Raw genomic sequence first — 15106 nt, forward strand, 5'->3', positions numbered from 1 at the left:
TATATTCTAAATACATTTAGTTTTTAGTAATTTTGTTCTTATTTTTCCTTATATCATAATTGGTTGCTTTGACAAACTATGCTTGATTATATGATTAAAATCAGGAAACTATGACTAATTTTGTTTTTGTACCTGTATGTGCTAAAGAATGGCTTTTATATTTTTAAGTAAATTTGTATTATATTTTATAACATAAAAACCATTCTTAGTTTATGATCCATTTATTGATCTCTGCTTAGAAGGTCTCTCAATGTATTTCTAAACAGTTTCTATGGGTTCCATGGAGTAGTACTCTCAGGCTGGCAGGGTCTTTGCAGTAACAAGGATAGATAACCAGATTATTCAGTGGGATTTGGTGGTGGACCTGGTCTCAGAGAAAGGCAACACAAAATTTTAGGGAGATCATTTGGTGGCTGATCTTTCCTAGCAGCTGCTGTACATGTGCCAAAAGGAGGCACATATTAAAATATTAACTGGCATCCCCAATATCTGGGCGTCCACATCAGCCTGTATTCATCTGGTTTCACTGTCCTTCAGCACCATAAGCACATTTGATCTTTGAATTTCCAGTTGGAATCTGGGCTGCATTTGTCCCATTCCCTTCTTGCTAGGATTAGATTGGGATGCCCAACTTTGTCCAATAAAGGTAGCTTGGATTTGCCCCATTTATCTCACAAAGAGTCTTATTTGGCTTATTTTCTTCCCTGATTAGATATTCTTTAATCTCTCTGGGAGGACTTAGGTTAGACCCATTTGCCTTCAAAAATATGGAGTGTCTTGGGCTACTTTCCATCCCTACTCCATGCAGAGATTTGGATTGGCCCAGTTGCTTTCATGAATATATTGGTTTCCCCACATTTCAGTATATTTAGATGATTCTTGTCTTCTCAAGGATTTAGACAGAGGAGGGCAAGCAGGTTTTGAGAATTGGAGGAAGGCAGAATTAATTTTATATGGGGATATATATAATAAATAAAAGAAGAGAGACAAAAACATTTGTTTTGAATGTACTATCCATTTGGAGTGCTTCCCCAAATTGCACTCAAACTAGCAGGTTACGGACCTAGAAAAATTGTTATTTTCATTTTTGTGACTAATCCTGAAGAACTTTATTTCTTATACTTCAGTTTACTAACTCCCATCTGTGTACTTTCCACTAATAATCAGCCAGTTATTTCAGTTATGTTTTAGAACAAAGTATTTACTATGAACGTTTAATAAGAACAATTGATTTAAAACATTCCCCAAAACTTTTTAGAAAAGTTAAGAATTGTTTTAACATGAAATCAAAATAAAAAAAAAATCCACCCCAGTTTCTGGGTTTAAAGGCAGTACCTTTCTGTGTCAAGTACTAAGAATACAAATACAAAAATGAGGATAGTTCTTGCCATTAAGGAGCTTTCATTCTAATAGAAGAAATATCATACTTAAAGAGGATAGTAGCCAGGTAAGTAATTTTGGTCCTGAAATTAATTTAGGTGGTGAATGGGGACCACAAGTGAGAATAAGATAGTTAAAGCTTTGGAGATATCAAAAAAAAAAAAAAGGAAGAATGAAGTAAAGCATAGTGGCTGGGATTTCCTGAAATATTGGTGCAGGCAAAGCAGTCACCAGTCAAGACCATGAGGCACCAAGGCTTTTTTAAGATTGGGAAAGATTGTAGGAAGAAATGACCAGAGGCTAAAGAGTGAAGCCAAGCATATACACCCAGTGTGACTTGGGAAAGTATGCTGTAATACAGAGTCCAGTGGTATTGAAGTAGATGCTTAGGAAACTCAGGTTCTCTTTATGTGAATCAAGGAGTAATTCATCATTCCTGTAACTGTAATTCTTTTCTCTCTTTGTGGACTTTTCTTTCTATATGCCTGTAGTCTGCTAGCACCAATAGCTAGCAGAGAGCTCAGTTCTCAGGCCCACACTCTTTAAAGCTGCTTCATAACTCACTAGGAGAAGAGCGTTGTACCCTCACACACTACTCAACACAGATCCCTTTTGCCTGTCTTACTACCTTTGTTTGTCGTTGATGTGCTTTACTGCTTGACTGGAGTTCTGTAGCCTCTCTTGCGTTTCTCCAGTGATATGGTCAGATAGACACAGACCCAGAGAAACTATTGGATGAGAATTCCTCTCATACGAGAGGAATTCATTTCAGAGATTTAATTTCAAACACCTGAACTGAAATATCCCCAAATCCTTCAACTCTGCTCTTGTCTGCTGTTTTTAGATATAATACTTATTAAGTACTTAATAAGTGCCAACCACTGTGCTAAATGTTAGAGATTTAAATATAAGCAAGACAACCTTTGCCTTCAAAGACCTTACATTCTAACAGGAAAGGAAAAGAAAGATCTACAAGAGTTTGCTATAATGCTACATGGTGTGGAGATGGTCAATAAATGGCATGAAGTGTTCTTGTGCTTCATGCAACTTTTAGTATGAAACACTTAAAGCAATATTTAAGACCATGTAAGGAGGGTCTCTTCTGTTATATATGGTACCTTTTAAAAAAATACTAGTTTAAGCAAATAGATTGAAAATCAAGTTTGGTATTAATGATAAGTAAATGAGTATCTTCACTGTCATGTCTCATTGTTTATCTGTCAATTTCTTTAGGAGGTGATTTCCTTTCCTTTTTGAGAAAGAAGAAAGATGACATAAAACTCAAACATTTAGTGAAATTTTCATTAGATGCTGCTTCTGGTATGGCGTATCTTGAGAGTAAAAACTGTATACACAGGTAAGGAAAATAATAATTTTATAAGATATATTTTCTTCTCTGAATAAAGGAGCATAATACTACAAAATTAGGATAAGCACTTCCTTAAGATGACATCTAAATTGTTTCAAAAGATGAATTCTAGAATTAAACTTTTCAGATTTTATATTAAAATATTGTGGTCTTTGTTAATTATTTAATTATTAATTAAATTTTTGATTGTTTATCCTTTCTACTTCATTATTTATGGTACCCTTTGTCAAGATGTACTTTCCTTCCTTCTCTCTTTTAATAAGATCTGTTTTTATTTTTGTTTTATCTGAGATTAGAATTGCTACCCCTGTTGTTGTTTTTTACTTCAGCTGAAGCATGAAAAATTTTGTTCCAACCTTTTACCTTTACTCTATGTCTCTCTGTGTCAAATGTTTTTCTTGTAAACATATTGTAGGATTGTTTTTTTAATCCACTCTGCCATTTGCTTCCATTTTATGGGAGAGTTTATCCCATTCACATTCATAGTTATGATTACTAGTGTATTTCCCTCCATCCTATTCTCTCCCTTGTATATATTTTTGTTCTCTCTTTTCACCCTGTCCTTAGTTGTGTGGTTTTTTTACCCACCTCACTCACTATCTTATCTCCTATCACCCCTTCTTCTTTCTCTTAGTCATGTTTTTTTTATCCACCTCACTCACCACCTTGTCTTCTATCAACCCCTTCCTCCTTTCTCTCACCTTTCCCTATAATTTTTCCCCTCCCTTCTATCCTGTCCCTCCCTTTTCTTTTTCTCTTTGTCCTACTACTTCTTTATAGGATCAGATAAATTTCTATACCCAACTGAATGATTAAGTTATTTCCTGTTAGAGCCAAAACTGATGATTTCAACCTTCAGACAATGCTCATTTCTCTCCCTTTTTTCCTTTAATTCTAATTTGCACCTCTTCATGTGAACTAATTGTATGATTATATCTCCCATTTCCTCTTTTTCCAGTACACATCTTTTTTTCCATTCCTTAATGTCTTTTTGTATGATATCATCATGTCAGAGTCCATTCAGAACTACACCCTCACTCAGTCCATCTGATGCTCCTCTTTGTCTGCTCCAGTAATAGATACAGTTCTCAAGAGTTACAGTTATTGTTTTCCCATCTAGGGATGTTAAACCATTTAACCTTTAAATAATATATATATATATATATATATATATATATATATATATATATATATATATATATATATATATATGTATATATATATATATTTTTTTTTTTTTTCCCCAGTTACCTTTCTGTGGTTCCTTTGAGTCCTGTGTTTGTAGATTAAATTTTCTGTTTAGTTCTAGAAATTATTGAAAGTCTCTTACTTCACAGAAGCTCCAAGTTGTTTCCGTCTGTATGGAGCTGGAGAGCAGTCTCATTCAGTCAGACTCTTTTTGGTGAATTTGGTGACATTTGATTTTTGAGGGAAACTGGGAGAGCTGGTGCAGCTTCTGATGTTATTCGACCATCGTGGCTCCACCCCCAGAACCAAATTTGTTGATAATACAAAGTTAGGAAAATAGTAACACATTGGATGACAAGAGTTAGACTAAAAACAAAAGGCTTATAAGGTCCAGAATATTTGGAATATAATTGGATAAATTATAATTCTAAAACGTAATTAGAATAAATATGTTTCTGTGAAGATTTATAAAAACCATTTTCACAAATGCAATATGGATGATGCATGACTAGATCTCAGATTATTTGGAGACATCTGATGGATGGACTAAAAATGATTGTGTTAATGTGTACTCAAAATGAATCAACAAAATGCTCTAGTAACCAGGAAATATACATTCATAAGAGAATAGTGTTTAGGATACAAACATAATAGTTTCAGTGTAGTGTGTTTTGGTATAAGTGTTCATATTTATAGAAGTAGATAAAGTAGAAGCCATCCAAAGGAAGTCTTCCCTGGGGGTAAAAAACCTTGAAATCGTGCCATAGAAGAATTGGTAGAAGGATTTGAGGACATTTAGCTTGGAGAAAAGAAGACTTTAAGGAGACATGAAAATGTCTTCAAGGAAGTACCATGTGAAAGGATGTATTTAACCTTTTTCTACTTGGCCTCAGTAAGTGGAACCAGGATCAGGGACAGATGTTATGCAGGAAAACATCCAGAAATGAAATCAACTGCCTTTAGGGCAATAGAGGTGGAGGTAAAGTGGGGAGGACACAATGCATTCTTACTCATTACAGATATTTAGTAATAGTGCTTTAAGCAAAATCTATTAAGTATAATGTAGAGGAGATATTTGTTTTATGAAGTGAAATAGATTTTCTGGTAGGGATGCTTCTGAATGAACTTGTATTTTAGTATGACATTTTCTGGGCATTTTTTATTGGGGTTTGATTTTTAATCAGTTGTGAAGGGAATTTGGGACTTTTTCCATTGCAGTTTTTAGTGAAATTTTTTTCTTCATGCTTAAAGCACAGTTATGTTCTATGATTTTTTTTTTATGCTTTAAAAAGATGACTTATTTTGGATTCTCTCAGTTCACTTTTTTTAAAAGTTATATATTGGCATATCAAGTTAGATTTTTAAATTCAGTGAGTTAAAGGATAATATTTTTGGGGTTTTTTTAAGCTAAAGAACTCTTCTGTAATATTTATGAATGTTCCTAGAAACTTTTTTTATACTATGTTCTTTTATATCTTAGAAAAGTGAAAAATTAGTAAATATTTTATTGCCATGAATTTGAATTACTGTGAATTTGAATTACTGACTACAAACAATAGGAAATGTTTTAAATATTTTAAAATTTGGTATAATTTTAATATATTACATAGTTGTCAGTTACTGAATAGTTTTAATTTTGGTGGTTGGTTTTTTCTCCTTTCTGGAGGAACTCCTAGAAAACTAACTCTTTTAAGACTGTATTTTATAGAGTAATTGACATCTGAATGGATAGAATAAGTTTAATTCTCAGTTCTCTATGTCAATTAAATCACAGTTCTATTTTTCAAAAAGTATGTTATTTTCAACATTTTGAATTCCTAAAGTTATTCAATAATGATATCTTTGTTATAGGTAGAGATTAAAAGCTATAAAGTTGGATTCTATTATGTTAAGAAATGCAATCATTTATATTTTCTTAATGTTCCTGTTATTATTACTGACTAATAATACAAATATATTTATTACCATTAGTTAATAAGAATTTGTTAAATACCTACTAATTTATTTAAATGCCTCTGCCAGTCATTGTGCTAAAAACTGGGTTTACAAAGAAAGGTAAAAGACAATCAATCCTCCTCCTGATGTCCTTGATCCCTTTGAGAATGAAGGACAAACAACAACCAGCAAAGTGATTTTCCTATATAATTATTAACTACTGAAGCAATGTTCAGCAATATTACAACCTGTTTATTAAAGCAATGCAGCAAATATTTCAGCCTTTTATTCCACTCCCTTCAAATGATTTGCCAGAATGTTTGAAAATGGCTATTTTTGTTAGGGAGTTTTCTCACTTTCAGGAACCCTTGTTTTCTTAGGCAGGTTTGCTAAAACAACCATTTTGGTCTGACAAATCAGGGTAGCCATTAGGTAGTGATTTAAGCCCAGAGCTTGCCAAATTGACTATGTATGCATGTACAAATAGAACTTTCCTCCCCTAACTCCTTAATTTCTCTGCACATGTACAGAGTGAACATGCCTGATTCCTCTTGCCTGGAAGCCTTTCCTTTTAGGGTTTTGCTTAGGTTTCTGTCTAAAGATGTGAATGCAATAAAATACAAATCATTCATTGCTTAACTCCTGTCCCACTGAGATGCTGATCTCTTGCTCAGTTTGTGTGATCTAGAACTATTGTTCATTCCTATGTAGAGTATGTTTTACTGTTATAAAATATAAATTAGTTATAAAGCCTAGAGAAATAAGTCCATTACTGGGCAAAACCAGGAATATCAACATCTACCACACAAAAATTAAAGGCACCAATTTAAAAATTCTCAAGAGTCCCTCATTATTCCTAATAAAGTATTAAGGTCAGAAGTTTCACTTTCTCTCACATAGCACTTAGCAGCTATAACTTTTAAGTTTATAAAAATTAGGAAAGCTTTTTTTTAATCAGTTGCTTGTCAGTCTCATGGGAAAAGTAAGAGAAATAGTTTCACTGATATTTTGCTTTAGACCAGCAAGCCAGGCAAAAACTTCCATTGAACGAATCCGGTTGATGAAGGGAAAGAATTGCTACTTTTCTCCCTTATACCCCCTAAACCAACCCCAGCCAACTCCCAGATCAGACCCCTTCTCCCTATTTATTTCCTCTCCCATACCCATGTCTCCCTTAAAGCTTTGCCATTTCCTTTAAGTATCTCTATCCTAAGGAGAGAACATATTGGTGAACAATATGAGGCAACTGCTTTTAAGTCAAACAGCTTCTCATTTCATATTTTTATCCATACCAGAGCTTCCTGTTTATGGTGGCTTCTCTGGTTTTTCTCCAGCTATTCTGTCTTCATTTTCCCCTAAGCATTTGTTATCCTTAAAAGTACTTTTGATTCCTTATTCAGGGTCTGTTTCTAGAATTGAAAATTCTCTGCATGTTTCTTTATGTGTTAATATGCACCACTTCTCAAAATTTTTTTGCTCACATTCTAATTTAAATTGTAGTTTTAAATACAGTTAGTAGTTTACTCAGCAAAGCAATAGTGCCAATGAAAACAATGTAGAGTATCTTGTAATAATGATAAGTGTAAAGTTACACCATCAGTTAACAAACAATAAGACAGTCAGTAGCAATAAATTCAATGCCAGATGCAATTAAGCAGTAGTGAAATCAGTAACTTCCTTGCATGTATGGCAGTTAGTGACAGTACATCAAACACATTGATAATCACGATGCATTTTGAATTTTATGTAATTCAGTAAATTGTACAGAAGATTAAATCCTATTGGGGAAAATATATGATCAAATCCTGAACTAGAAAAAGCAATGTTTCCTATAAAGAAAATTTTATATTTTTTTAGTTTAAAAATAGTGTTTAAAATTTTTTAAATTTAAAAAATAGTGTTTAAATTTTTTTTTTAATTTAAAAAATTCCATCTGAAAAGAAATACACTTGAGTTTAAAGTACTTCATAGAACTTCAAAAGGAGAATTCTAGCATGAGTTTTGTTCTTAAAGTATTGCTTATTTTAGATATATTTAATACTTTTTATTTTGATATAACATACTAGGAGAGAAATTTCATTCAAGTTAACTTCTCCCATTCCCCAAAACTGTAGAAAATAGTTATATACTATAAGGATACAGTTCAATAAATATTTAGATAAGCCCTTTTAAAAATATATTCTTTGAGAAAGAAGTTTGATTACAGATTAGCAGAAATAAAGGGTATATGTTTCAATTTTGACTCTGCTGTACTTATATTGACCTTTGCATTTGATCTTTCTTTTTCCTGAATTTATTTACTTAGTTAGGTTTTTTACATATTCATCCACAGCTCTGTCAATCTGCAGCTTTTCTTTTAGCCTTTCTTTTTAAAAAAATAACTCATATTCACCATTTTTCTTCACTTTTAGTTTTGAAGCAGACTTGAAATATTTTAAAGGAAAAAATTCCCCATCCTTTTATATAAGATAAAAATGAGAAATGCTACAGTTTTTCACTTTTTAGCTATGATACTCAGCAAAGTTAATTGACTTGTTCAAGGTCATAAAGAAAATGGCAAATTCTGGATCCAGTCCAGGTCCTCTGACTTTAAGTAATGAATTTTTTTTTTTTTTTAACTCAAGCATAAGTTAACCTAAGAAAATCCTTCCCCCTTCTCAACATCAACTTCTCAGCTTTTCATTGTCTCTCCTTTCTTCTCCCCTTCCTCCCTGCCTCCATTTTGCCTTTTTTTTTTTTGCAATCTTTTCTTAATTCATCTGCTAACCTTATTGTTGTTTTTACTTCTGTCTCAAAGCAAGTAAATAATATGCATGTTTTGAAATTCTCCAGATATAAAAACTGAAAAGGATGACATACACAGTGTTTTCTATATGCGAGATAGATATAGTCTGTACCCTATTGGGTTCCTTTTCTGTCATTCTCAGAACTACAATTCACTTTCTTCTGCTAACCTCTATGTTTGTCCTGCATCTATCCATCTAGGCAGTGAAATTGACTCAGGAAGAATGAATAACAGTCACTTTTGGGATTGATGGTAATACAAAAATAGACAATTGTATATCCAAAAGCAGCAGAAAAAAAAAACCCAAATAATTGTATGTGATGATGATGGTATAAGTACAGATGAAACAATGTAGAGCTTGAACATTTTAATCCCTGTTAACAATGGAATAAAGCAATGGCATAAAAAAAGACTTGAAAACCCCAGCATTCAAATATTATTAAACTAATCCTATTATCACTTATTGAGCAAATACATTTTTAAAATTTCATTTATATTTTGCAGTCAGTATCCTTATGAGCTATTCAATTCTATTCTTGATGAAATATATGAGTTTTTTCCAGGGATTAATTAAAAGAATCTTAATATTAACAAGAAAGCACAAAGTATATTTAACCTACAGTTAGACTTCTATTTCTCATTGATCTTAACTTGATGGCTAACAATTAGAAAGAAGTTATTGAAATGAGTCATTAAGGGATACTAAAATACTGTAAGGACAAGTAAGGGTCTCTTTTTGAATAGTTTAATTGTTTTGAAACATTTTAAGTGAACCAAATAGTGAAGACTACTACTAAGGTGATCTTTCTAGAAATTCAAGCCTATTGTTTTTCTACTTGGCAGATCTTATGTATAGGTGGTGATGAATATATGCTTCTGTACTCACTGAATTAATATCCCTCCCCTCCGAGATTAAAGGACTCCTCGAGAATTTGTTGGAATATTCACTTTCTAATCTAATTGATAAGAATTTATTGGATATTTCAATAATAAGATAGCTATATTTAGAAGTTTTTTAATATTTTAATATTAATTCAGCTCCCTTAAGATCCCCCAATAGTTGTCAGTGGTTAATACATTTTTAGTTAGCATTGTTCATTTTATGGCAGAATTATTGGGACTGAATTAATAAGCCTACGTCTCACCATATCATTTCTTTGTTCAAGAAGTTTCGGTGGACTTCCCCTTGTGTGGAAAGATGAAGAATTTACAGATTAAGCACATATTGATCAGAGACTTTTAGCTAACTTAGTGATTTTAGATAAAGCCTGGACTGCATTCCATTGTCTGAAGAAGGGATTAAAAACATATACGGGGCTGAAGAGGCTGTATATCACTTTGTTTACTGCATTCCACTGACCAAATAGGGGAATAAAGATTTATGTGACCAATCACAACATATAGAGGGTAGAATTTTGGAGGTTCTTTGTCTGAAATGTATAAAAGCTGTGAACATTTTCAAGGGAGTGGCTCTTTCCTGCTGTGAATTTAGCTCACAGATCAGGATGGGGTCTGCTTCTCTAGATTCTAATAAATAATTCTGCTTTTTAATGAGTGATCTCTGAGTAGTTAATTTGAGTAGGTCTTTTTTTCCCAAACACCCTCAGCTACCCCACTACCTTTAGACTAAAGAGCATTTAAAAAATTTAATGCAATTTAACTCTAACCTGATCATATGTTTTCTTTCTTAACATACTAACTGCTCCAACAAAACTGACTTTCTGGCTATTCATGATAGGTGACAGACTTTGTTCCACCTTCAGGCCTTTTCATAAGATTGTCCTTCATTCCTGGAAGAAATCACCTTCTTCACCTCTTGATTCCTCTTGAAAACTCTAGCCCTCTCCAATCCCTACTTTGTTTCTGTCTCCTAGCAAGTATTCTTCATGGCCTTCAGTTATGTACCTCCTATCACTATTAGTTTTATGTGTATTCTGTATTTAGTTATCCATATTATTGTTATTATATTAGTTATTAGTTATTGTATCCCCCAGTAAAATGTAAGTTCCTTAAGGACAGAGATTCTTTCACTTTTATATTTGTATTCCTGATTCCTACGAGTGCTCAACACATAGTAAATGTTTTATTAAATGCTTATTGATTGGCTCATTTATTAATAAAAAGAATGAAAAAAAAAAGCCAATTTGGTAATTTAGAAGACTAGAGACCAGGCTCTGAGGCAACACCAAGTATGTTATAAGGAAAGTTAATTGTTCTGATAACACTTTTATTTGAAGAAAGCTTGTATTTTCTGGATCAATTCTACTTGCAAGTGGGCCTTCTTTTTTCTTAAGAGGCCTAGAACCATTAAAACATATGTGGTTCCCTAATGTCAGAAGTTGTGTCCCCTCAACCTCAGTATCTGTAGGTGGTGCTATGTGCTTTGGGCAGATTTAGTTCACTTAAGGGGTGTTTAGCTGTCCCATTGTGCTAGTTAGATGACTCCTGAGGTTTTCATCTGTTAAAGTCTATTTTTTTCAGGTTCTTGAACCTTCCTGAAGCCTACTTAATAGTTGGGCCTATATTAACAATCAAGAAAGTTGGTTTAAGAGTGATGGTGATGGACCCACATTTAACACCACATACTTAGATAAGATCAAAATGGGTCCAAGATTTAGGCATAAAGAACGAAATCATAAATAAATTGGAGGAACATGGGATGGTTTACCTCTCGGACTTGTGTCCAAGGGAGAACTAGAGACCATTATTGATCACAAAATAGAAAATTTTGACTATGCCAAATTAAAAAGTTTCTGCACAAACAAAACTAATGCAAACAAGATTAGAAGGGAAGTAACAAATTGGGAAAACATTTTTACAGTTAAAGGTTCTGATAAAGGCCTCATCTCCAAAATATACAGAGAATTGACTTTAATTTATAAGAAATCAAGCCATTCTCCAATTGATAAATGGTCAAAGGATATGAACAGAAAATTTTCAGATGATGAAATTAAAACTATTTCCACTCATATGAAAGAGTGTTCCAAATCACTATTGATCAGAGAAATGCAAATTAAGACAACTCTGAGATATCATTACACACCTGTCAGATTGGCTAAGATGACAAGAACTAATAATGATGAATGTTGGAGGGGCTATGGGAAAACTGGGACACTGATGCATTGTTGGTGGAGTTGTGAAAGAATCCAACCATTCTGGAGAGCAATCTGGAATGATGCCCAAAAAGTTATCAACATGTGCATACCCTTTGACCCAGCAGTGCTGCTACTGGGCTTATACACCTAAGGAAATACTAAAGAAGGGAAAGGGACCTGTATGTGCCAAAATGTTTGTGGCAGCCCTTTTTGTAGTGGCTAGAAACTGGAAAATTAATGGATGCCCATCAATTGGAGAATGGTTGGGTAAATTATGGTATATGAATGTTATAGAATATTATTGTTCTGTAAGAAATGACCAACAGGAGGAATACAGAGAGGCTTGGAGAGACTTACATCAACTGATGCTGAGTGAAACGAGCAGAACTAGGGGGATCATTATACACTTCAACAATGATACTGTATGAGGATGTATTCTGATGGAAGTGGATATCTTCAACATAGAGAAGAGCTAATCCAATTCCAATTGACCAATGATGGACAGAATCAGCTACACCCAGAAAAGGGACACTGGGAAATGAGTGTAAACTGAGAGCATTGTTTTTTTTTTTTTTTTTTTTTTTTTTTTTTTATTTCGTTTTGTTTTGTTTCTCTTCCCAGATTATTTTTACCTTGCGAATACAATCCTTCCTTTGCAACAACAACAACAAAATTCAGTTCTGCACATATATATTGTACCTAAGATATACTATAAGATATTTAATATGTATGGGAATGCCTGCCATCTAGGGGAGGGGCTGGAGGGAGGGAGGGGAAAAACTCAGAACAGAAGGGAGTACAAGGGATAATGTTAAAAAAAACAACAAAAAAAAAAAAAAAAAAAAACCTATCTTTACATATGTACTGTCAAAGAAAATGTTATAATTATAAAAATTAATAAAAAATTAAAAAAAAAAAAAAAAACCGGGACCCCTGCTAGGAGTAATTAAGACTGTGTAGGAGGTTAGAGGGGCAGGATGTGAACATGTGGAATAAAAGATCTTGAGCTTGCCAAAAAAAAAAAAAAAAAAAAAGAGTGATGGTGATGAGGTATAGATTTGGAGTACCCAAATGAAATTGAGGTGTAGTGGCAGGTTCGGGATATAGGGAGTCAAATGGAGTTCCCCAGCAACCCCTCAGGATTCAGTGCAAGGATAGGGAGTTAAATGGGATCTAGTGGTGGCACAAGAGTCCCCTATAAAGGAATTTACAAACCTAAAAACCTAGATTGATAACCTCTGCAAAGAGAGGATTCCAGCTTGGCTCTTTTATGAGAGATTTAGCTAAATGGAGTCCCAAGTTGGCTCAGATGGGGGGGGGGGGGGCGCCTGGGACAAGCCCAGATCTCCTATTAGAATTCAAAAGGGGTGCTTTTGACCAGGATTTGTGAATCAAAGGTCCTAGCTTCTTGAATTATTAATACATCAGCTAGAAGGGGTTGGGAATCAGAAAGGAATAAATCAATCTGAAAGGACTAGTTTCTTAAAAGGACCACAACTCGCTTCAGTGTGAATCACAATTTAGAGACTACATGGCTCCATAGAAATTGAAACTAATTTCTCAAAAATTCCATGTTATTTTTTTTCATTTGAAATATGTATTTCCTGAAATTCAGATATAAGCAGTTTATCCTTGTTTAGTCTCTTATGATTATGTATTCATCTTTATAATTTTTTCCTCTTAAGTTCTCTTGAACTTCAAACATATGTGTGGGGGATAGGGTAACTTCTGACTCAAAATGATTACTCCAAAGATCTCTTAAAGAGAAGGGTTAGTCAATACCCTGAGTGCTCAGAGAAAGGAGGCCAACTTTACAGTAGTAAGGAACATAGTTATTATATAGTCAAGATTTTACTGACACTATTTGCCCACCCATCTGTTAATCTTTGGCAAACTTGACCTTATCCTTATTTGTCTTTGGAATACAAATGGACTTTTTGTAGTACCTGAGTCTTGGTTAAGCAATAAATGTTTCAAAATTTTATTAAGAAAAAGGTGTCTGTTTTGCTTCAAAGGTTAATCAATTAAGCAAGAGGAGTTGAAGTTTTCCGAAATATTGGTCTGTTGTACTTCAGGTTAGTAGTCACCTAACAGATAGAGATAGCCAGCTTAGAGACTTCTTGGATATCTCCAGGCCATTAAACAATTAGTCAGGTTCTTCTCTAAGCAGTTGAATGATGGTCAAGGGGTTATTTCTTAAATGTTTTCTGCTGGAAGAGTAATTCTTTATTTTATTTTATTTTATTTTTTATTCATTTTTCCAAATTATCCCCTCCCTCCCTCTACTCCCTCCCCCCCCCCATGGCAGGTAATCCCATACATTTTACATGTGTTACAATATAACCTAGATACAATATATGTGTGTAAATACCTTTTTCTTGTTGCACATTAATCATTAGCTTCCGAAGATATAAGTAACCTGGGTAGATAGGCAGTAGTGCTAACAATTTACATTTGCTTCCCAGTGTTCCTTCTCTGGGTGTAGTTGTTTCTGTCCATCATTGATCAACTGGAAATGAGTTGGATCTTCTTTATGTTGAAGATTGGAAGAGTAAGTCTTGACTTTTCTCCCAGAGCCTAATAATTAAACAGATTCTTGGTGCTGAGTCTTGAATTACCTAAAGTTATAATTCTGAGAAGTCCTCAGTTTCTGATTTCACTTATATGCAACTCTGGTCTTTTCATTAAGAATGCTTGGAACTCTTCTATTTTATTGAAAACCTATTCTTTTCCCTCCAAAATTATGTTTAATTTTGCTGGCTAAGTTTTTCTTGGCTGTAAGCCTGTATCCTATTCTTTAATATCATATTTCATGTTCTCTCTTTAAAGTGGTGGCTGCTAAATCATCTCTGATCCTGACTCCAGCTCTTCAGTAATTGAATTCTTTTTTTCTGGATGCTTACAATATTTTTTCTTTCAACTGGAAGTTCTGAATTTTGGCCATAATATTCCCAGAACTTTTTATTTAGATTTTGTCTTTGCTTTTTTTTCTTCAAACTATTTTCCAGATTAGTTTTTTTGCTATGATACCTTATATTTTATTTTACTTTTCAACTTTTAGGTTTTGTTTTAATATTTCTTCTTGTCTTATGGAGTAATTATTTTCTGTTTATTCCTTTCTCATTTTCAGTAGGCTGTAGCTTGGGCAATTTCTAATTTCTTCCAATTAATACTTCCACAGCTCCCATTTCTTTTCCAAGTTTTTCCTCTAATAGTCATATTTCATTTATAAAAACACTTGAAACTCTTTTTTAAACTCTTGCTTTAGGAGTTCCAGTTAAATTTGTCCCCAAGCTGTCTTAATCTGAGACTTACTTATAGATTTTTGTAGTCCGTTTCTTTTTCTAGATTTGG

At 33.4% G+C, this 15106-nt stretch overlaps 1 protein-coding gene across 5 annotated transcripts in view; it reads left to right on the forward strand.

The window, feature by feature from the left end:
• Positions 1-15106, forward strand: part of FER (FER tyrosine kinase) — a 234035-nt gene that overhangs the window by 154713 nt on the left and 64216 nt on the right. For all 5 annotated transcript variants that reach the window (XM_074281925.1, XM_074281927.1, XM_074281929.1 and 2 more), the window contains one exon: positions 2614-2737. In XM_074281925.1, coding sequence (XP_074138026.1) covers positions 2614-2737 — 124 coding nt within the window. The remainder of the gene's footprint in view (positions 1-2613; positions 2738-15106) is intronic.

This window comes from Sminthopsis crassicaudata, chromosome 1 (genome assembly GCF_048593235.1).
Source record: "Sminthopsis crassicaudata isolate SCR6 chromosome 1, ASM4859323v1, whole genome shotgun sequence".
NCBI lineage: Eukaryota > Metazoa > Chordata > Mammalia > Dasyuromorphia > Dasyuridae > Sminthopsis > Sminthopsis crassicaudata.